Here is a 24,394-nt window from a genome sequence, read left to right on the forward strand (position 1 = left end):
ATGGAAACACAATTAAGGAAAAGTCCAAATGAAAGAGTTTGATGTACAACTTGTAAACTTTCCCCTGGAGTCTGAGCATGCACACGTAAACTTACAAACTAGTTTCTGAAACAGATTTGAAAGGTGGAAGGACTAGATGAGGATGCTGATGAAGCAATCATGATGATGGTTGTTTGTGATAATGAAGACATGTAATCAGACACTTTTGATCATCCACAGGATCACCAAGTCAAACCAACAGAAAAAAATCCACAGTGTGCACCCAGATGCCTTCTCCTCGGGCAGCAACTGAACCACGCCACAGACATTTCAAACCATCAGAAACACAGTACAGAACAGCTTTCTACATTCTCTGCTCTCCCCCTCACACAAGCCACACACCAACTGCCTCCCTCCCTCCCCCATCCCAAAGTCAACCCTACCTGCTTGTTTTTGAGGTCAAGCGAGAGCTCATAGTCAGAGGAGGCGGAGTGCGAGCCGGCGCCGTTGCGCTGCACCCTCAAGGGCGAGGCTGTGTGATGTAGGCTGGCCCTCCTCCCTGCACCACCTCCTTTCGCTGCTCCCTCCTCTTCATCCTCTTCCTCCTGTGCTGCCTTGCCCTTGCAGCTCTTCCCCTGCAACTCACCCCTCTCTTCTTGCTTTGCCTCTGCCTCGACAACTTCTTCTGACTTTTGATTCTCCTTCTCCGCTCCTGTCTGCTCCTCACTGCACGGCGAAGGGGTTTCTGGGGGGTCCTGAGGCAGCACTTCGCTCACAGGCTCCACTTCTGGCTCCAGCTGAGGTTCCGGCTCTGACTGGGGTTTGACTTCAGGCTGCTGCTGGGGAAGAATCTGTGGTTCAGGTTCGGGTTCAGATTGAGGCTCTGATGGTGGAAAATGTGGCTGCGTTTCTTGCTGCTCCTGTTGTTGGGCCTGTGGTTGAGGTTCTGGTTGTAGCTGTGACTGGATCTCACCCTGCAGCTCCCCCTCACCTCCCTGCCCTTCCTTCCCCATAGGTGAGTCTGGAGAGAGTTCATCGCTGCAGAAAGGAGGAGAAAACGCAGAGTGAGGTTGCTGCTGCATCCGTGGCGGCTTCTGACCTCTTCTCCAGGTTGCCTGGGTTAGTGGTAAGAAGCTGACCCTTTTTTGTGTGTTTGATCCCTCACTGGGCTACCAACTGTGTGCAGGACCAGTTCACCTGTCTAGCTGTCCTGGTATATGAACATTTTCACGTCTGTCTAGACACTGACAGAGAGTGGAAACCAGGAAATGCACAGCTAATAAAACCAGAGTGCAACACAGAAACAAATAATCATGTCAAGTGATTATTTATTACAGCAATATTTTCTGGGAAAATGTGAAAAATAAGGTAGTTGGCAGCCAATAGTGACACACACACACACACACTTGCACACACACACACACACAGAGAAACATGAGACAGTCATGCAGCTTAGATGCCTTTTAGGCATTCTGTGCCTGTTTGTGTGTGAAATGGTGCTTGTTTTTGATTCTGTATGGCAGCTTTTTGTTGTGTGTTTCATGAAGACCAGCTTGGCATATTTTCTTTTTAAAACTCTTACTTAATGACAGCAAAAAGAGATGGTTTTCAGCAGTTTCTGAGACGACCTGTCTGACGGCACCGCGATCTAACGGACAACGTCTCTGGAGGAGTTTTTAATTCCCACTTGTCAGCTGGAAAACTAGAGGGACATGAGTCATGTCAGCACATCTGTAAGGCAGCATTTAGGCTGCCAGTAATCAGACGTTTCTCTCAGATGGCCAGAAACCTTCAGGAGACCGTTTCAACTTCAGAGCAAGGAATGCGATAAAGTCCTAAAAATCTGACTAAAACACACCAAAAGTACCACATTTTTATCACGGAAAATGAATTCACCAGTGGGTTCAGCAACCTCAAAAATATGAAGGCCTTCATGGAAAATGACTTCAAAACTGCCGATAAATTTAAGTTCTACTCATCAACAAATTAATAAATAAATATTTTCTATCAACAATAGTCCACCTGTGTCCTATAACGGTTTAGAGGAGTTTTACACCCATTTAACTCATTTACCGTATGCATCTTAGTAATCAACATTTGGAATCAACTCAACTAGCTAATCAACACCAGCAAACACATGAATGGCTACAACTCAGGGACTTTTACAGTTAATGAACCTTCTCATCACACAAGCTGAGAACAAGCTAGAACTCTGGGTTAGGATGCTGAAAAGTCTCAGTACGGTTTAAAAGCCGGGCAAAGTTCAGAGTCCGAAGTCCCAAAGGTTCAACCTGTCTGCTCTGGCAGAAGGATCTCATTACCGATCTAGTTGTGAAGCTAGATTCAACATTTAAGTTAGAGTAAAAAAAAATGGGGAGGGTGCGCTTGTTTTTTCAACTTCACGAGCTATCCAGGATCATGCCGCTAGTGTAGTGTTGCGAGAAAACTTGGAGATGTTTAATGCATTTGCTTCACGCTTGGACTTTTGTAGCTCCCTTTATTCAGGAGTTAGTCAGGCCCCACTAGCCTGGCTTCAGCTTGTCAAAAAATAAAAGCTAGATTCCTGACCGGTACCAGAATGCGGGATCACATTAACTCATTCACTGCCATTGACGACTAAAGTCGTCATTTTAAATCCAACCGTTCACTGCATTTACATTTTTTTTACTGTGTGGGCATCGGATCGAGCCCCCGCACCGTGAGAACAAACATCTCAGCTCTACAGCCGATCTTCATCTGCGTACGTCACACATCACGTGATCAGGAAGCAGAAAATCCATGTGTTAGGAGATCGTTTTGGGCTGCTGCTGTAACAAAAGTGAGGCGAAAACTGGAAAAGCTTTTGCCGATCACAATTCAACAACGGATTAGGAAAGAATGGATAAACCTCAAAACGTGCAGATTCTTTCTGATGTAAGAGGTGAGTCTCCGCTTTGTTTTGGTTGTTTTGGCGTCGACATCATCCTAGCGCGCAACGTTCTGTGACTCTTAAAAAAACAGTAAAAATGGTGAGAAACACTGGCAGCGACGGGCTTTACTAATCAGGAAACGGCTGGCAGCAAATGAGTTAAACAAAGGAGCAGGCCTCAGGTTTCACCTTTGGTCTAATTCCAGAACAGTAGGGCACACTCTCCTGCATCTAATCCAAACAACCATTCCAACTCATTAGGGCATAACGAGACCAATGACTCCCAGGGTTTATAGTTTCTGCTCGTTAAGCAACAATAGACAGCTACAGGTTATTAGCTTGACTCTCCCATATCCAGTCAGAACGGACAACGCTCCTCGAATGAGAGGCAAAACGTCTTCATGAGGCCAAATAAGTCCAGCTGCCTTCATTCAATCCCTTTTTGATTCCTGTGACCTGGATGACTGAGAACCTTCACCAGCCTAATTTGGGATCAAGTCACGGCACTTTTGTCTTTACACTGGTTAAGAGTTTATTTTAGAGTGAATTTTGAGCTGCTCGTTTTTACCTCCCTGTGTGGTAGTGCTCCTACCTGTTTTCTGACCTATTCACCTAATCTCCTCACATGACCTTAAAGAAAGAAAGAAAACAGTCTTTTCAATAGCACCTCTCAAGATAAAAATCACGAGGCGCTTTACAAAAGCAAAACATTTAAAATATAAAAAGGGATTTAGAAAATGATTTAAAATATGTTTAAAATAAGCAAAAATAGGCAATTGTGATTAGAAAATGCAAAGAAAGAGAGAGCGAGTGTATAGGAAAGAGGGAAATCAGTGGATTCTGGGGAAGGCAGAATAAGGAGAGGGTGGTGATGAAGGTTAGTCACCAGTTAGTTGTATCCACATGGGAAATGCAGAAGAGGCAGGGCTTTGTTGGTCCTGACCAAGCCCCCACAATGCGGCTCAAAAATTGAGTCCAACCCGGAAGTACCAAAAATTGCAGCTCCACTCTCTTCCACTAGGGGCTGGTGTCAGAAGCGAGCAAATCCTCATTGACTCCCATGTTAAAAATATCAATTTCACAGCAGAAATAAACATGTTTACAGCCTGGTACCAAAACATGTTTTTGGTTTAAATGATCTAGTTTACACTCATGACAACTCTGAGGGGGGTGGATATTTTTCTCACTCTTCTATTTAAGTGTATTAAAAGCCTAAAATTCTGTATAATTAATGAGCATCAGACCCACGTGACCACAGAGCTAGCTCCGTGGAAAAGCCTCGGTAGAGCCTCGGTCTGGCCTGGAAACTGATCCGGGATTTTGAGTCTCTGTGTTTGTGTATTCTTTTTGGGATATTTTTAGTGCAATTGTTGGACAAAATGACTTGCTGTGGCATTAATTGCACTAAAAGAGCGCCCAAGGAGTCTCCACTTCATTTTGTTTGGTAAGTAAAATTATATTTATGTATTTTAGGTCACTGCCGAGCTGAGCTTAGATTTTAACATGTACTGTTTAACCATGAAATTTAAATGTTATAGGGTAAAACCCAGTGCATTTAACACAATGCTGCACTTTAGAAAATGGGTTGAAATATAACATGTTGGTGGAGCTGGGTTCCCACTATCGGCTTGTGGAGCTCTCGGGAGACCGATGTTTTCCACCTGGTTCTCCCCAGCGGTCAGCCCGGCGTATCTCTGACTCAGAAGCTCTGGTATTGTGCACAGTGAACTCCGGTTGTAGCTAGGTTGCTACCTCCGTTAGCTTAGCTCCCACCTCTGCGTTAGCTTTGGGTTAGCTTGTAGCTAGTTCGACCGGGCGTCGTCAGTTGATCCCAGCCTTACAGCCCCACCCTCAGTCCCACCTCTCTTCCCTTTTGTGGAAATGTCTGGGCTTGACGGAACCTGTGACACGGTCAAAATGGCGGTGGTGGCCACCTCCCATTTTAGCACAAAAACGTGTTATTGGAGGCTATGGAAACCCATTGTCCAATATTTATACGTCGATGGTCCTGACCCCTAAACTGTGGACTGAACTTGTGCTGGAGGTCACACAAGCATCTTTGTTGTAATCTTTGTAAGCTTTGTTAAGAGTCAGATGAAGACTCATTTTTATTCTTTGGCGTTTCCTCATCACGTTTGTTTGATTTTAAGTATTTGACTGTCTTTCATCCCCTTTTTTTTTATCAGTTTTATCCATTTCTTCTGTTCTTGGTTTTTATGTAGATCTCTGTTAGCCCGTTCAGGCTTCATCCATGTTGTAAAGTTTGATGTGATGTACAGCGCTTCTGTTTGATGGAAAATGTTTTGCAACCCTCAACATTGTTTTGCCCTAAAAATGACCAAACCCTACGCTACAGTACATCCGTCATGACAAATTACAGCTTACACAAGGTAATTAGCACAGTAATTTATGGATTCTCAGGTAAAATATGGATTTTAGAATTCATTGTGCTGGAATAATGTTTAATTGTGTTCCTATGTGGCTCGATTTAAATTGTTCTTATTCTGATTTAATCTACATAATGCACTGGTTTCCTTTTAAGGCAGTCTATGATTTTATTAATTGAATCAACAATTTATTCATTTTTTGTTTATTGTCAACAAAGAAATGTCTGTAGCTCATATGTCCATCATTAAAGAAGTCCCATTCCATGCAAAGGAAACACCTCTTCAGTTTTTCTCATTTTGAGTAAATCTTCTCTTGGGCGACGTACCTAATAAACCACTAAAAAGATTGTTATGAACTTTTCAGAAATTCTCTGGTTATCTTCAACTGACTGAGTTTGGGAGTCAACCCCATCGAGCCACGGCTGATTAAAAATTAAACAGAAACATGTTTACTATTCAGTCAATTGTGTTGATATTTAATAAAGATACAACTAGATCATCATAATTCAGTGTTAGATCCTGGCATCAATGATAATGAGTAACAGTCGTTTCTTCAAGGAATGCATTTTGGTCATCACACTTTCTGATTTGATTTCATCACACTCGGCAATACATACGCTTGAGGGGAAGGTTTCCTTAGAGTGGATAAAGTAGTATTTGCTTCTTCAAAAATAGACATTCTAGTAATAAATAATGAAGAGAGAAATCACGTCTGCTGCATTTTCTTTCGATCGCAGGTGAGCTTTCACTTGGGCAAAAAATAGACCTGCCTGGATGAAACAGAAGGCTTCTTTTAGGAGAGTGCTTTCAGTGCTGCACCCTTTGCTATGGATTTAAATGGAATCTTTCCTATTTCTATTTATTTTTCAGAAGAGCTTGCTCTGGTGGACTCAACGGCCAACAGCCTGTGAGCTGCTGGAGTTAAACTCTAATTCATGTACAAGAAGCTGTGGCTATACTGCAGGAAGGAGGGTGATTGGGATAAAACAAAGAGAAAATTATTACAGTCCCTAAAATCCATGTGTCGTGTATGTATTCATGTGCATTTATATCATGTCTGCATCCTCATGTTATCTCAAACAGCTTCCATGGTGCCTTCACTCTCCTCCTACCTCTGTCTGCCACTCATACTCATCCTTCTCATCCATTTCTTAAGCTTCCTATCCTCCTCTCTTTCTAATCACACACACGCGCACGCACGCACGCACACACACACACACACACACACACACACACACACACACACACATTCAGCCTCCCTCACGCTCTGTCCTCTGCCAGGTAAGGAGATTGAGTAGTTCCAGGTGTCAACGTGACTGGCGAAGCGGAGACAAGCCCTGGATGCTGCCTCTCTCTCTCCACTCATATGTCAGTACCAAGATAGATGAGCACAGTGGTCTGCACAGTTTCCATTTGGAATACAGTTACAGCGTCAGCTTACGTCTCCTGTCACGACGACTAAAAGGCAATAAATATATAAAGACCGTGAAGCTGATGTGTCTCCCTGCTGGTGTTCATGTTGACCAGTTGAGTCCAATCAGTCAAGCCCCAACTGTCCTGATGGAACTTTGTACATCTTCTTTGTTTTACATGTGTAACCTCAACAGTCTTTTCTCTACCAAGCTTCATGTTTTCAGCTGCTGCAGAGTGTTACAGACAAGATTTGCCATTGCTTCCTTTTATAGCAATCTAAAGTTAGTCGCTGTTTAAACTAGATTTTTGTTCAGCTGTACTCGTGTTAACCCTTACCTTCTATCATAGGCGTCATTTTAACCGGGGACGCCGGGGACATGTCCCCGGCAAAATTTGTGATTGGCAGCTGTGTCCCCCCCACTTTCAAAAAATCCTGCTGATGAGGATTTTTGTTTTACCAGCTCAGATCTTTTACCAGGGGTCGGCAACCTGTTCCCATCAAAGAGCCATTATTACCCATTTCCCACAGTAAAGAAAACACTGGGAGCCACAGCAGCGCAGCGTTGTGGGCGGAGCCTAGCCTCAGATAGCAGAGAGCTGCTCACAACCAGGTGACAGCAGCAGGTACCGGTCGCTCGCATGGGCATCACACCCGTGGGGGATTCAACACCCACACTTTTCCAGCTGTTTTGCTCACCTCCACACCAGTCTGGTTTCTCTACGTCGCACTCACTCTGTTTGCCTCATCTCCTTCTTCACTTCCCACTTCTGGCAGCCAATGTCGGGTTTCCAGGAGAGCAGGAGAGGGAGGGATGGAAGAGCTCGACTGAATTCATCATTTTACATCTTGACATTAGCTGTACAAAGTCTGAGTTTGATAACGTGAAGAACAACAATTTGCAGAGGTTTATAATAGGCGCGGCGCCAGGTTTTCATTTTTGGGTGAGCCACGGTAATTTTGGACGGACCTTAATAAGCAGCGACTTAGTGAAGCAGGCAGGTCGCGCTAGAAAATTTCGTTTAAAAATACGTCATAAATGTTTTACCCCGTCATTTTTATTTATAAAATATGAAGTAAAAACTCCCAATTTAATTTTCATTCATTTGTCATTAATATGTAGTCTACACCCGTGCGTTAAGTGGACCATCTTCCAGTGAAAGCAAAGCATCCAGCCCATCTCTCCAAATGTGTAAAATGTGCACCACAGCCGTTAGGCGCGCCGCGTGCACCATCAGCTACATCAGCCCAGACAAGAGCAGAGCAACTAGAATAGAGGATAATTGTGTCTGGATGTGGATGGAGATTACATTTTACAACAGCCTGATCATCATTTAAATACATAAACCATCACCTGTCTTGTAGTCCATGCTATCAGCATTATTTTAATTGGTGTGTGTGTGTGTGTGGGTGTGTGTGTGTGTGTGTGTGTGTGTGTGTGTGTGTGTGTGTGTGTGTGTGTGTGTGTGTGTGTGTGTGTGTGTGTGTGTGTGTGTGTGTGTGTGTGTGTGTTTTCCACTTCCAACACTGGTCTAACCAACCAGACCAGCGTGTCCAGTAACATATTAATGTTACAATTAAACAGTTTCACTTCATGTAGGCTAGGAACGTTCCACCTGCCGTGGCCCGACCGCTTCTGCTCCACATAAACTTTGTGCGTGATCAAATGTCTCTACAGGTGCTTTCTGCGCTGCTATTCTGCCTCAGACTGGATGCGTCATGCGTCTCCATATTAGAGACGGGAAAAAGCGCTGTTCAGCCAAAGTTTAATAATTTCATAAAAAGAACATTTTTCCAAGCTCATCCATGTGCATCAGTGTGCGTCGGGGTAATTCTTTCAAAACAGCCAGCATCCTTGAGTTTATCCATCAAAATACAGTCAAATGGAAATATCTGTAACCTGCCATTTAACTGTTTTGCCTTCTTGTGAAGATTGTTGCAAAGAGAAACAACTAAACTTGATTAACCCCAGAGCCATGTACTGACTGTAAAATGAGGGGAAACAATTTAATCGGATCCTTTTCTTTTCAACATGGTTTAATGTAAAGTTTCATTCAGTACAAACTTTAGTTACACCCATCTAACGAGACAGAGCCTGGATTTGTATTCTGAACAGTTTAAACATGTTTAAAACGGAGACATGCGTGACACGTCTAAAATTCGCACCTGCTGCGCTATTATGGAAATTAAAATAACAAGACATCAAATAATTTTAGGCACAGACAACATCTCCCACACTTTTGAAAATCTTGCAACGCGCCTGGTCGCTCGTGTACGTCAAAGTTATCTTTCATAAGACGATAATCAATAAAACGATTTATATAAAAATGATCCAGAAGTTGTAGCCCGTCTCTGCCTTCAATATTTTGATATTTTTCACCCTGTTGGTGGTTTTACTGAGCAGGTGCCACTTTTGTCATACGTTTCTTTTAAAAACATGTTTAGACTGTTCAGAATACAAATCCAGGCTCTCAGAACCAGAGCGCATGCGGGAAGGTTCCTCCCACTGAAGCGAGTGTTTTCCAAACCCTGTCTCTCAGAGACTTGTCACTTAGAAAATGTTCCTTGATTATGAAACTTTGGCTGAATAGCGCTTGTTCCTGTCTCCAATGTGGCGACGCATCCAGGAGCCGTCTGAGGAGAAGCCCAGAATCTCACATCCTCCAGCTCAGAAAGCGCCTATAATTACGCACAAGCGTGACGCGTCAACCCGGTCTCACAGTAAGACCGGGTTGGAACTGTTCAGGTTTACGCAGACAATCTTTACATTTAGAATTAGCATACAGATGTAAAATTAATGCAGTAAAATATAAAGCATTTTATTTAAATATCCATTCATTATTTTACAAGCACAGAGAGCCGCATCAGATGGATGGAAGAGCCGCATGCGGCTCCAGAGCCGCCGACCCCTGTGCTAGCCTATATTGTCCCCAGCAATTTTTAAACCCCACTCAAGTGTATGGTGATTGTCCCCAGCAATTCTGAAAACAAACTGACGCCCTTGCCTTCTATAGGATTATTAAATTGTCACTATAAATAATAACATGAGTAGAATAGTACTTAAGATGTGAATCCATTTGAAAGTTGAAACAGTTTGTGTTTTTTCATTTAACCTTACAAAACTAATGTACCTCCTTTCGTTCCCTAAAGAGAATATTTGGGACTTTTACATGAGAAGATGTTTGAAAGAGCGCTGTTTGGGGATTTCTGTTCTAGCCAGAATTGACAAAGCTCCTCAGGTGAGGAGCAAAACTTCTTCAAGAAACCAAAGAGGCCCAGTTGCCTTCATTTGAACCCCTTTGGATTTTGGGAAGTTTGTCCTTCACTTTGAAAAGATCCAAATCCAACCCTCAGCAACTCCGACTCTGTGCCGTGACGATTCTAAACACCAGACTGGAAAACCTCAGGAATCTTATGCTCATTCAGGAGTGCTTTCAGTTGACAAAAACAGTTCTTTCCAGGATTTTAGGCAGCAAGGGAAGCTTAGAAACCAGGAGGAAGTTTGAAAGGTGAGTTGAATCAAGGCCGGACTTTATAACTGGCTGAAAAACGGTATGTTTATAACGTGCCTGCACCACCCCATTTACCAAGCTCTCATTTACACTATGATAAATGCAGGGGGCTAGGGTGGAAAACGATTCTTTGAACAGGTCTGAAAAGATGGAATGTTTCAGTGAACCAACCAACCACTTCTTCAAACGAGAAAGTATCACAGGAAACAAATGGGAAAAATAAAGTTGTGCATGTGACAGCATTTGACTGACCAGCAGATGGAGAGCTAATAAGGGCTCTAATGTCTGAAATCCTATTCACAAAAACGATTTTCACACACTGCCGATGAGGCCTTAATGGTAGCACCGTTCACCAGATTAACAAGAAAATGGTCTCATAAGGCTTGGATCTACTGTATATTTGCATCCCTTCATTTTTAGTGGAGCAATACTGGCTAAGTTGCCAAAAGTTGACATTAACCATGAAATAATTGATAATAATAATACAATGTTTCTGAGTGGTGTAAACCAATGTGATGTGTTGCAAGTTGCAAATAGCTTTAAAAATAAAAAGTCCTTGGATTTTCATGGGTTAGACATGTCTCTTATCAAGGAGGTTATCCACTGCATCATTGAACCTGTTCCTTACATTTGCAACTAATCCTTTTTGAGCGGTTCAGTTCCTGAACAAATGAAAGTAGCCAGAGTTATTCCTATTTATAAAAGTGGTGATAAACAAGTAGCTTGCAACTATGGGCCCATTTCTTTACAACCACAGTTCTCAAAGATGCTAGAGAAACTTTTTTGTAGTAAGACTTGAAGCATTTGTTAACAAGTTTGATCTTTAAAATGACCATCAATATGGGTTTAGGAAGAATCGTTGAACGTCATTGGCAGTTATGGAATTTGTAGAGCAGATTGCGACAGCAGTTGATCAAAAACCTAATGTAGTAGGTGTTTTTAATGGATTTGAGTAAGGCATCTGATACAATTGACCATACACACATGCTTAAAAAATTTGATTATGGTCTTCATGGCAAAACAAATCAATGGTTTCAAAGTTATTTAAGCACCAGATTTCAATATGTACTGTAAATAATACAGATTCACAGCTTAAACAAGTAATTTGTTGTGTGCCGCAAGGCTCGGTCCTAGGACCCAAATTATTTACACTCTACCTGAACGATATATTTTCTGTATCAACTCGGTTGAAATTCATTACGTTTGCCAATGATACAAATTTTATTTGTACTGGAAAAGGTATGAGTAAATTACTGCAAAAGGTGGAAAAGGAATTGGTCACAATAAAAAAGTGGTTTGACTATAATAAGTTATCATTAAATGAAAATAAAACTAAATTTATGATTTTTTCAGGGAACAGAGATAATGATAACGCTAAACTTTATAATGGAGTTCGAATTGAACAAGTATATGAAACAACATTCTTAGGTGGGATTATTGATAGTAAGCTTAGTTGGAAACCACATATTGAATATATCAAATGCCAAGTGTCTAAATCTATTGCTATACTCTATAAAACAAGGGATGTACTCAACAAAAAAGCTTTGTTTTTGATATATTGCTCTTAAGTTCTGCCTTATTTGTCTTACTGTGCAGAGATTTGGGGAAATGCAGGGAAAACGTGTATTGAGTCTCTATTTAAATTGCAAAAAAATAGCCAATTAGAATTGTTAATAAGGTAGGACTCCTCACACCAACCAACAATTTATTTAAACAAAGTAACTCAAAAATTGAGATATTGTACACATTAAATTGTTAAAGATTCTCCATAGAGTAGCTAATAGCGATACCCCAAGTTGTTTAAAAGTTTTATTTATTTATTTATTTATTTCAAATTTAAGAGATAGCCATTAGAGGTGCATTGATTTTTGAATGTGCTAAAGCAAGAACTAATGGGAAATCAAAGTGTGTTTCTGTTTTTGGTGTGAAATAATGGAATGTGTTAAATTATGACTTGAAGATATGTACTTCTTTATCATAGTTTAAAGCATATGTTAGGTGTCAAATATTTAATGATTATGAAAGTATGTGTAAATAGTGAAAATGTGTTATAGGTTATTTGTTTCTTTGCTGGGGGAAAATGTATAAAGGTTATTTGATTTAGATGGAAAATGGAGTAGGCTAAAATAAGCATTGCTTCTGCCTTTTCCTTTTTTGTTTGTAATTTATGTTGTTAATTGTGTTACTAGGGATGAGTACCGAATTCGGTACTTTTTAAGGTACCGACCGAATTCCATAGTACCGACCGAACACCGATTCACGTCATTTCAAACGGTGCCTCGTTTCGGTACTGCCAAGACAGTTGCGCATGCGCAAGAGCGTTATGTCGCCGGTCCCTGCGAGCCCGTTGTAAACAGAGCAGCATGGTAGAAAGAACGCACGCTAAAGCTTGGGTCCACTTCACTAAATGTGATGGGTAACTGGGTGATGAAACTAGCGACAGACAACGATCTAAGTGAGACATCCTCATCTTAATCTGCTCCAGTAGGTAAATAAAATGTTTAAGATAACGTTACCTTGATTTGTTAGCTTCCGTTTCGCTATGGTGCGTTCGCTTTCTCCTCGGAACTCCGAATTTCCGACTAGAAGAACATGAACGCGCTCTAAAGTTTGGCTTTACTTTACTAAATGCGACGGGTGAATGGGTGAAGGTAAAACCAGCGACAACGATCTAAGTTTGAGGCATCATCGTTTTAATCTGCTCCAGCAGCTAAATAAACTGTTTAAGATAACGTTAGCTTGATATGTTAGCTTCCATTGCCACCGTTGTTATCAGCTAATGGTGCGTTCGCTTTCTCCTCGGAAATTCTAACTTCCCAGTAGGAAAAATCAAATGAAAAAGGACGGCAAAAGGAATGAAGATACTCAGTAAATTTAGTTCACAGTAAAGATGTTTGCTTCAGTTTAATTATCAGCTTATAAAACTACAAGGACGATGTTAAAATACAAACTTGTATGTTATTTATCGTGATATTTATCATATATGGTTATATATTGAGAAAAATATATATTTAATTATAAAAGAGAATTAAAATAATAAACACTCAAAAGTATCGAAAATTGGTACCGTTAAGTACCGGTATCGACTCGTAGGTACCGGGAATTAGTACCGGATCGATTCAAATGTCAAAGGTACCCATCCCTATGTGTTACTTGGATATAAAACTTTGTTGATGTTATAACCGAAAACATACCATTAAAGGTAACCATTAAAAATATATATATGATGTCACAATGCCACTGTGAGCATTTGTGTGTACTTGTTAGCAGCTCCACCCTCTTGGTCTGCCGGGTCCTTGTGGTGCATTTTTCAAACAGGAAATAAAAGTGGAGTTAGATTCTGGAAGGGGGTGACTTGCTCTTTAGGAAGTCATGGCATGTCCCCTTAAAGTAAGTAAATTTTATTCATATAGCACTCATCACAGACTGACAGTGGTGGCTCCAGAATTTTTTTTCTGCAGGTGCTATGAAGGAGCTAGTCTTTTTATTGAGGGTGCTATGAAGGAAGTGGTTATGCGTACCTATTGTTCTCTAAAACACCTTCAACACTAGCAGACACATGGGTGCACAAAACCTCAACAACACCTGAAACAATCATTAATATACATCATAAACATATGAACAATCGCTGACTTTTCCATGAAATCATAAACACATACAGCCACACTGAAAACCATCTATAGAGTTGCAAGGTTAGCTAACGTTAGTGTTAGCATTTCCAGCAGCAAAACCCTCGACTGCTGCGGCGGTTGAGGGTTGACTCTCTTCACACAGATCCGTAGGTCTGAGATCACTTCCAAAGATTCATTTGTTTCTGACTGAACCCGTGGAAATGTGGGCAACAAAAACCGATCCATTTTACCACTAGCTCTACCTTTCACTCGTTCACAGGTGGAAAATGAGGTCAAAGGTTAACATCAATTTCCTGTTTGGTTTTAGTTTTTACTATCTATATGGTTAATTTACTGATTATTTTGTTTTGTATGTTAAATATTATCACATCCACACGTTAAATTAAAATTAAATTGCAAAAAAAAAAAAATGTTTACTTGGGGGTGCTATGGGGGTGCAATGACTAATCCAGGGGTAGCTATAGCGCCCCCTGGCGCTGCCACTGCAGACAGAAAATCCCAAAGTGCTTCACATTGATCAAAACAAAACAAATAATATTGTCATAAATTATAATGATAAGCAGAAAGTCATGAAATTATAAAATACTATAAAACAAATGAAAGATTATTATAAATTTGAGTTAAAAATATGAAAATAAAAGATTAGGTAAAAGCTGGTTAAATAAAGGGGTCTTCAGCTGTTTTTTCGATGTGTCCAGACTGTCAGGGCTACTTAAGGATAAAGGATGATCATTCCAAAATTGGGGTGCAGCAGCAGTGCAAAAGCGCTAAGTTTGAGTTAGGACAAGCCCTTACATAATATGTCACTGATGTCTTCATATGGTTCAGTTTCACAAACATAGATGATCTTTCACCTTTTCTCTCACTTTGATTTCAATCTCGATAGGACACAAAACATAAATCTTTTTCCACATTTGTCCTAATACACCATTTCCATTTCCAAACAAATGGGAAGCTTATAAATATGAAATAAGAAAACCAAGTTTGAGTTTTTGTTCTTTTGATCCTGGTGGACATGACAGGGAAGGAGGAAATGTATCGCAGCAGAACAAACAAATACAAAGAGGCAGAAAAGCACATGATCACTTTTTCCTGCTAGTAGAAATGCTCCAAAATTAAAAGTGTTGTGGTTCAGCCAACAAATTAAAAAACGAACCAACAAAGCAGCCTCTTCGTAAATCTTAAAAGTTATTTTGGCTTGTTGCCTCCTTTCCCTTCTAAAAGGCTTCCTGAGTGGTTGAGTTGCAGCTGCGCTCCATTTGTGAGCTCCACTAACATTAAGAAAGATTAAGGAGATGCATTTTGAAGATGCAGCATTCTTAGCCCTGGTTTCTATTATTTTGGGTGTAGAGAAAGGCAAAATAACAATCTCTTTAGCTATCATCTGCTGAAGAAAACAGCCAGCAAGACCATTTTATACTGTAATGACATTAACCTGAAGCACTGCTTTATGCTTTGTATCTATGGCGTGATTGTGTCTCCAAAGTCAACTTAGTGACTACAGGCTGCTTTGACTTTGATTAACCTTGATTATTTTTTACTTTGTCATCATTACGGTGGCGTGCAGCGGCAACACAGATGAGATATCGGACAGTGCGACCAGTGAAGTTCAAAAGGTCTATCCTCCGGTGGACTGAAGCCAAGAAGTTGCTGAAGAGGACATTACGTGAGAAAAAATATACACATCAGCAGAAGTCGTAGCAAATGAGATCCCTGAAGAGGCGGTTGCGTATGCAACATCCATCTGAAGACATTTATAGTCCAAACTCATGTTCTCCCAGAACGGAAGAACCAAAAATAGATTCTGTCATTGAGGTTTCTTCTCACTTGTTTACCAAAATGTGTCTTTTTTAATGTAACTTGAGCAAGAATCAGTCGTCTTGTCGCTTAAACTAAATTCTTCTTTACTTTCTAAAGTGTTGCTCTTGCTGCTCAGAAAGGATGAATCAGAACACTAGAGCAAACTGAGGAGCAGGGCGGAGCTTCCTTATTTATTCCCCCGTCCTGATGCATGCAAAGGGTAATGTATGGGTAGACTTTTAGAATACAAGAGTGAATTTATTACAGTGACTATAAAAGTTTAATCAACACATTTGCTGTGGTCTCTAGTAGGAATGAATGCCTTGTGAGTCGTTCACAGGGGGAAAACATATACTGGTGCACCATTTCTAGGAACTAAGGCCAATCCCAATACCTGCATTGCACCTTACTGTCTTCAGCAAAGTGCACTTGGAGGAAGTGCACAGTAAGGCTACAAGTGCGTAGTACACAAGTGTGTAATTAATTGCTGAATCTGGACAATGAGCATTGCGTCATCAACTGCGACTCATGCCAGTCACCGTTTGTGTTTTTATTTCAAAATCTTTATTAACAACTTCCAAACAAACCAACAATTTTTGACAAAATTTACATTGATTGCTGTTTTAGACCATCAACTAATTGTCCTAAAATTACCTACTTTCGTTAAAAAAGACAAATTTTCAGAAAAGGAACTTGAGCTTTTTCTCTTGCAGCACTGGATTGTGGGTAATACACTTCACTCAAGTCCGCATCAATGCGGATTTGGGTGAAGTGTGGATCAAAATGGGCACGATCAACTTCTGCACTTGAGAATCAGGACACCCTATGCACTTGCAACACTGGTTGGGATCATTCAATTGAAGGGGACAAGTGTGGAAGTGCGAGTATTGGGATCAGGCCTAAGTCTCTGTGCGACGCGATATTAGAGGTAATGTTTCCTTTTACGGGAGCCCGTGAGGACAAAACACATTTACTGATTTGTAACAAATGGTTACAAAACTTTTGCCATCCATAAATGTAGTTTTACACTTTTACCTCTTCGCTCATCACCAGTGATGAAAGGAAGTTTGTCATTCTGTTGTCAGGTTGTGCTCCCAGGGCTTTTTGACCCTAATGGCCATCTGTCGGTAAGGTCTTACTCAAACACAAAAAACAGCTTGCTTGCAATGATTTAGGTATGTACTGCCCCCTATGGCCAAGGGAAATACACACAGTCAATTTAAATCATTCCAGGTACTTCTTTCATAAATAAAAAAGAAACAAAGTATTACACCATTCTTCTTAATCAAACATCACTTTTATACTTTTTTAAAATAATGTTCAATTACCTTTATCAAATAAACAGTCACTTCTGCAGCAAACTGATATAGAAGCTCCAAAGTAGCTGGACATATAGCTTTAATATAACCAATTAGAAAAATTCTATTAATACATGACGTAGGAATCATTTTTGCTGCAGTAAAATAATCTATGTCCAGGAGGAGGGAGGACCCAACCATACCTGGATGTCCTATGTCTTATATATTCTGGAAGTTGTGCAGATGCAGGGATGGGAGTAGATATTCTGCTGGGGTGGGGCTGGGTTGGTGCCCTCGGACTCCGTGAGGCTCTGTGATGCTGCTGCTTTGGGCCCTGGCAAGATGGGCTGGGGTCTCCATGCCCTGGGTGGTATTTTGACAACAGAGGTGGCTATTGGGGCCAGTGGAGGAGCTGGCTCCCTGGAGGGCTAAGCCCAACCAGCCATTCCTCCCCATCCCCACACAGTTTTCTCCTCCTGCTCCCTCACATCTTCACACAAACATGCACATAGGACCTTGGGGGGTGGACAAGTCAGGGAGTGCGGGTATGGACCCCATTTCTGCATTCCTGTGGCAACCTCCCCCAAGTTTTATTTGCACCTTATACACTTCCACCAACGACATTTCACACAAACACACACTTAGGGCCTTGGATGTGAACACATTCAACGGCATTTGGCAGGGGGATTTCTCAGCCTCATCCCGAGTGCCGGTGCCCACTTCCAATTTTAAACTGCACATAGACACCGAGGGCTGTGGATGCAAGTGGGGTAGTGTGGTGGCATCAGCTGGCATAGGCCAGATGATGCCCGCACTGCCCTCTCACCACAGCCATGGAATACACCTCATCAACACGCACTAACACTATATTGGAGCAGGCGGAGGGAGACTATGGGTCTTAGCACACCTCTGTTGTCACTTTGCTTCCCGGGGCTGGAAGCTAGGAGGGAGATCTGGCTGTCTGGTTGGGCTCTGGGGTGGTGGGTTGCTTTGCTCAGCGTTGGGCGGGGGAGCCTGATCATCAGCACCCCAGCAGAAAGGGTCGAACTCTGGAAACCGGTAATGGTTGTACCCCATGTGCAGCAGTACCGGGACCAGAGTGAATAGGGTGTGTATGGGGAGCATGAGTGGGTGTCGGGCGTGCATTTTTGTAAGTCTTTGGATGTATGTGCATGTGTGAGCATGAGGGAGGAAGTGTGTGACTGTGTTTGTGTATGACTGTATATGTCAGGTAGGGCCTTTGACTCCTCCCTTCTCCTGGGACTTCTTTTGATGCTATACATCTTTGTCTCCCCTCCCCCTGCCACACCTGGTGTGGAGTGTGGTGCCTTGGTCTGCCTGAGTGTTCGTAGCTCCCGGGTCAGGGGGTTTAAGATTTTTGGCATCTGCCTGATCAATCCCGGTGGCTGCCTGGTGGGATCTGGGTCCCTGGGCTTTGCTGTGTCCCCGGTGAGGGTGGTCGCCCCTGGGTCACAGGTTGCTGGGTCCCGGGCTCGGCCGGCTTGGGGGTGGGAGTCTGCGGGTGGGCCTGTGGGCTTGCTGCTGATATCTCCTCAGACTCTGCCGGCTGCTGGTTGTGGCCCCCGAGGCGATCCTCTGCACCTCTTGAGGGGAGCAGGGGCTTTTCTGTTTGCGGTCTCCTTGGGGTCCCTGTGCTCTGGGGCAGCTCCTGAATTTCTGGGACTTGGAGCTCCTTCCATCTCCTACGCATCTTTGGGAGGCAGATCTGTGGCCCCTCACACTCTCTATTGGACGCTCCTATAGAGAAACCTTACATATACAAGCGTGTGTTGACACACAGGTGCTCACATGGTGCTCTCATAAGTATGGACTTGGGCACGTTCAACACATGTCTTAAGGCTGTGGTTGGCACTTAATGCACTGTGATGTATTATCATGTGATTGTTCAGTAAAACAATGTTGATTTAACATTTCTTCATCAAGTTGACGCAGTGATAGCTTGCTCCTGTTGTATTGTTGCGTGTCCCTTTTCTGCAGGTCTAGAAGCAGACTCTTGTTCATCATTGAATGTTTATTTTCGTGGACCCCCACCCCACCTTTTGTCTCTTCCTTTCTCTTTCACCTTTGTCTCCGTGTCCGGTCGAAATTACAAAACATTCAAAAAAACAATAACGATAAAGTTTTAAGTATCAGGCGTGACATTAAAAGCAGATGCTTTGATGCTCCACCTGAGAGTCAGACCTGTAAGGCTTGTCACCAGCATTCAGACATTAATTCTGTTTGCTTCACAGCCAGACAGGACACGAAAAAAAAGTAAAATAATCTACGCTTCAGCTTTTTGACTTATTTATTTATTTATTTATTTTATTATTATATTTTTTTTTTTTTGCAAGACCTAAAACCTGTGAAGAAAGCAAAGTTCAGCTAGGGTTTAAGGCCTTTTCTTCTGCACAAAAGCATGGCTGATGAAACTGGAATAAAACACAGAACACACCAGATCTATACCGTGACATTCACCTTGAGCAGACATGCAGTGATGCATGATCGTTGTCATCCTCCTTGTTCTTTCTGCTTAGTCTCATGTGATCAGTCTTTAAGTGATGGATTAGTTAGAGGGACCAATCGATACTCTTCTCTATAAGGCTGAGGACAAAGCTCATAAATTGCTCTGTTTAGCAAAAAAGACACACAAAAAAGAGAAATAAATGGGTGATGAAGAAAAGCCATTTTATTTGTGTATTTTTTATAAATAATCTACAACGTCTGAGCTACACTGGATGAAAGCACAGATGTCTAAAAGCAACACTGTTTAACTCATACACACTTGGTTCCAGTTGGGCTTCAGAAGGTAACCAGGTTATGCAACTTGTTGCCAGTTATTGAAAAATAAAGGCTTTTATATGTTCTGAATTTTAAGGGTAAAACACCTCAAATGTATTTAGATGCGTGGTGCTTGCCCATGAAATATGCAGGATGCACACATAGTAGTAACCAGAGGCTCTCCCGTGCAATGTGAATGATGCACCATTTGAACAGCAACAAAACACATGCTATAAAAACAGGTTGGCCTAGTGAAATATTCAGTACAGGGATTCTATTAGACTCTCTTCAAAGCCATTGCCCCGGGTTGTGGGCAAAACGGAAAGCATGAGAGTAGCAGCTGCACTGTGGCTTTAATGTTGTCACTGCAGCACAGCAGACACTTTGCTATAATACCAAGGCAGAATTCACAGGGAGGACTTCAAGGACGATCAATGACAAACACACCTTCCAAGGCCACAGACTGTCAGCTATTAATCTGGTGTTGCAGTTCATCTCCCAGAGATATGTTCTGACAGTATGAACTATTTTATTCAACCAGTATTAAATTTGAAGTGAGCAGGCAGACCTATAATTCCTCACAGTGATGTGACTGCACATCATTTCAGTACTGTATACATTAGAGTACATGGTTAGTTTTTGATCTAGTTAAGAATCATGAATCATTGTTAATGCTCTAGAAAGGTGGAGCAATGGCCTAAACTACTTAAGATCAAAAAGGTTAAAGGTCTCATTCATTGATAAACTTCTTTTTCAAATATGATAAGCCACTCTGAGTTTTACGTGCATGCTGAACATGAAAATAGTCTTCACCCCCCCATTGCCTACATTAGCTACAGAAAGGAAACAGACGGGAAAAAGGTTGGGTCAGAAACAGCCAGTCTCTTCAAAGTCACAAACACCATCTTGCATTTTCTTTATCCAAGAAAGAAAAAGCAAACAAATTCAGCGGAAGAGTCATGCTGCTGTCAGCCAATCAGAGGCAAAACGCTTGCATGACATAAATATAATGTGTAAGACTTGTGATCCTGAGCTTGCTTAACCGCAAACAGGATGGATCTTTCATTTTAACAACGAATAAAAAGATGCCAAGCGACTGACATATGGATGGTCACAGGACACGACAAATAACGCTGCTGTCCATGGTGCTGAAATAAAAAAGATCGGATCACCTGCATCGTTGGATGATTTGATTAATTAAATAAAACATTTAGTTGGTATTATTTAAAATAAACATCAGTAACCTTATGGTAAAACTTAATAGTAGCTTAAAATTAACTAATTTAGAGTTTTTAAGGGAGATCTTCTCAGGAAAGCGGAGCTCTGGAACACATCCTTCCCACGTTGATAAGTCGTGACCACGATATTTATACCTTTTTCTCTCAGTGTCACCAGATGGACACCATAGTTTAGAAATGTGAAGAGATACCTTCTACCACATAGACTCATCAGTCACTATCCAGATGTAAAGATTGAGATTTTGACAAGTGACATAATCAAAACTGAGCCTTAACATCAGTGATAGGCCCAGCTCAGGTCACGATGTGACCTTTAATACCAGCAAAACATCCTCACATAAGTACTTACAGCTGTCAAAATACAGGTATGTCAACATATAGTGTTACATAATGAACACACACACACACACACACACACACACACACACACACACACACACACACACACACACACACACACACACAATGCTGTCTACTCCATAACGTTTTCTTAAACTGTTTTTGTTCTTCCAAAATCTAATTCCCTCTGCTTTGTATTCACACCTCATTACACGTGAGAATCACTGATCTGCTTTCCTACATCAAAACAAAATCATCTTTTTAATAGATGCCTGACTGAGAAGCAGACAGAAAAGTGTGTGTTCAAGAACAACAATGCCTGGAGAAAACATTCAGCTGCTGCTGTGAGAGGAACAAACAACTGAGTCATTCCCAACCCCGATAATTTGGAAACCTAAGTTCCTATTATGTGTCCCCATCAGGGGGAAATAACTGTTTTCTTTCTTTATTTGATCTTGCTCCTCTTTTTCTAGTTTGAAAATATCCCACAGCAGTTTCCTGATATTCAAATTTGTCTTTGAATCTGCCTCTTTTATAAAACACACACTTGAAGTTCAGTGCGTTAATAATTTGATGAAAGTAGCTCTATGATGTACAAATATTTGAGTTCTTGTCACAGGAATTGATTCAGCTGGAACCTGCACCAGCAGACATTCTTCCTGCAAGCAGAAATAGATGACTTTCTGGTGCCTTACTTATGCAAATAGTTGGAATTGGGTAAATCTACATGCTAAAAGTCTGTGTTTTCTCAAAGCTGCACCTTATTTCATATTTATGCTTGAGAGATTAAAGTCAAATCGTGGCCAATTTTAGAAAGGCTGAACCGATAAAAGCTTCAGCATGTGACGCTGGTTGATGTGGCAGTTTACACACGGCAAAGCGGTAATACAATATTATAAGTGTCAGATGATTCAGCCCTAACACGGTGCACGTCTTTGTCATTCCTTCCACAGAGGTTAAGATCAAAGGGCAGATTGCCAACCACAGTTTGACAATCTTAGCTACATGCTGTCGGCATGCTGATGTGAGAGTTAAAAACAAAGAGCTGCAGAAGCCACAGCTGTGAAATGACAAAGTGAATTTCAGCTCTCTTGCGTAGCGTTAGGAGGAAACTGCAGATCAGCGTCACGACAGCATGACGGTTTAAAGATGGATGTCGTCTTCAGGCATCTGTTGTTGCATACGGGGCCGTTCATGAAGGAAGATGAAACGAGAAATTAACTGGTTAAGTTAGCAAGAAGGTTTCCTTCTGAGAGTTAACCCTGAATAAAATATTACAGCAAAAGCTTCTTTTAATAAAATCTTTGCAAGCATCATTCAGACTTTCTATTTAGTAAAATCACTGTTAAAATTAACTTAAAAAACCGCTTCGTGAAAAGATTTACTTCCAAATCATGAAATTATATTCTGTTAAAATGACGCTTTAATCACTCGTGCACTAAATGTGAGAAGATGAGCCACGCAGACATCCAAGATGATCTCAAATCCCTCTGGAGCTACTTTATGTTATGAGCCCCAGCGTACAAAGACATACCACAATGAGTCTAGAGAGCACTTAAGTCAGTCAGGACATGAATCTGTTATGATCATTTCAGTGGTCTACATCGCCTTAAATAAAACACAGAAACAGATTTTAGCTGAGGGAACGTCTGTGTGAAAGGTGGTTTATCGAACATGAGTTGGAGAAAAGCATTGAAACGAAAAAATTTCATCTAATTCGAGCGCTCATTTCCCCATTCAACTGTATCACGGTATGGCGGTTATACTGTTCCTTTATTACTTAATCATAAAAAGGTACTGCAAGCAATACAAAAAAAAAACAACAAGTGCAAAATACAAGGTATAAACCCAATTTGGAAAAATTGAGAGCAAAAATGTTTTCAAACTAAATCCCCACAAACTTCACTCTAAAACTTTTAGGGCTATGAAAGGCTGAATTAAAAATCAAATCAAGTAATTTAGCTTGAATCAAAATGTTTTGCTTTCTAAAAGAAAAAGTTTCAAAACCGGAAGTTTTGTTTTAGTGGGAAAAGTATTCTATTTTGAAAACCAGAAATTTGGTTTGTGCATTTTCATTTTTTGCTCTCAAAGATATTTGGATTGTTTCAGGCAGAAAACTAGTTTCATAGGCAGGGTCTTTTGTTGGGGATGAAAGGCCTCTCTTCATTGGCTGGTACCACAATGAGTGACTCAAACTAAAATTTAAAAAATATATCATTTGTAGATCTGTCTTAATAGAATAATAAAAGTTGTTGATGTATGTGGTTTTTTGTGCATTTTTATTTATTTATTTATTTATTTGTTAGTTTGTTAGTTAGTTAGTTAGAGTAGATAGAGTAGATATTACACGATAGCGCATTCCTTTGCACTAAGGGACCTATGTAAGTGCGACTAATTGTAAAATCCAGCCTCTGGGGGAGTTGGTTAGGGTTAGGAGGGGGGTGGGGTCAGGGTTAGGGTGAGAGAGAGGGGGGAGTTGGTTAGTTAGTTAGTTAGTTAGTTAGTTGTTTATTTATTTATTTAATTTGGTTAGAGTTAGGTTATGTTTGAAGTACTTTTTGGATTGATTGATGATGCAACAGTGTAACTGGGCATGAATAAATAAGCACAAACAATGACATCAAAACGGTTACATGATGCAAATCTCAGTCTGCACTTGCACCAGTCCTACTTCATATGCTTTTATTTTGTAGAACTTGCTTTCTAAACCATGGCATCATTGGCCCTGAATGCGAGTCCTGGCTATTTAAAATTAGTTCAACAAACACCTTTTTCTGAAGAAAACAGTTTCCAGATTTGTGTGCAGACCATAAGAGTTGGGTCATTTATTTCATGTCCTCGATGGTTTGTTTGCCATCATCGCTCTGAGAAAGGAGGATGTTTATTGTAACAATGGCGCTGAGGCAGGACAGGCAGGGGACATTTTTCTCTCTGCAGCACATCCTCTATTATCAGCCACTGTTCTCAGACAAACAAACACACTCATGTACACAAAATCAGTCACCCCACTTCTGGGAAATTGCTTTTGTTTGCAAGAGTTTCACACATTTCTTTCTAAGGCCAGAACATCTGGTTTCTGCTGGTGTTTCCTTGTGTTCAGCAGGGATCA

General features: G+C 41.1%; 1 protein-coding gene across 3 annotated transcripts in view; it reads right to left on the reverse strand.

The window, feature by feature from the left end:
* iqsec3a (IQ motif and Sec7 domain ArfGEF 3a) overlaps positions 1–24,394 on the reverse strand; it is a 109,739-nt gene that overhangs the window by 49,368 nt on the left and 35,977 nt on the right. For 2 of the 3 annotated variants that reach the window (XM_015959412.3, XM_015959422.3), the window contains exon 3: positions 423–1,017. The exons of the other annotated variant lie outside the window; for it this stretch is intronic. In XM_015959412.3, coding sequence (XP_015814898.3) covers positions 423–1,017 — 595 coding nt within the window. The remainder of the gene's footprint in view (positions 1–422; positions 1,018–24,394) is intronic. 3 annotated transcript variants of the gene reach the window in all.

This window comes from Nothobranchius furzeri, chromosome 1 (assembly GCF_043380555.1).
Source record: "Nothobranchius furzeri strain GRZ-AD chromosome 1, NfurGRZ-RIMD1, whole genome shotgun sequence".
NCBI lineage: Eukaryota > Metazoa > Chordata > Actinopteri > Cyprinodontiformes > Nothobranchiidae > Nothobranchius > Nothobranchius furzeri.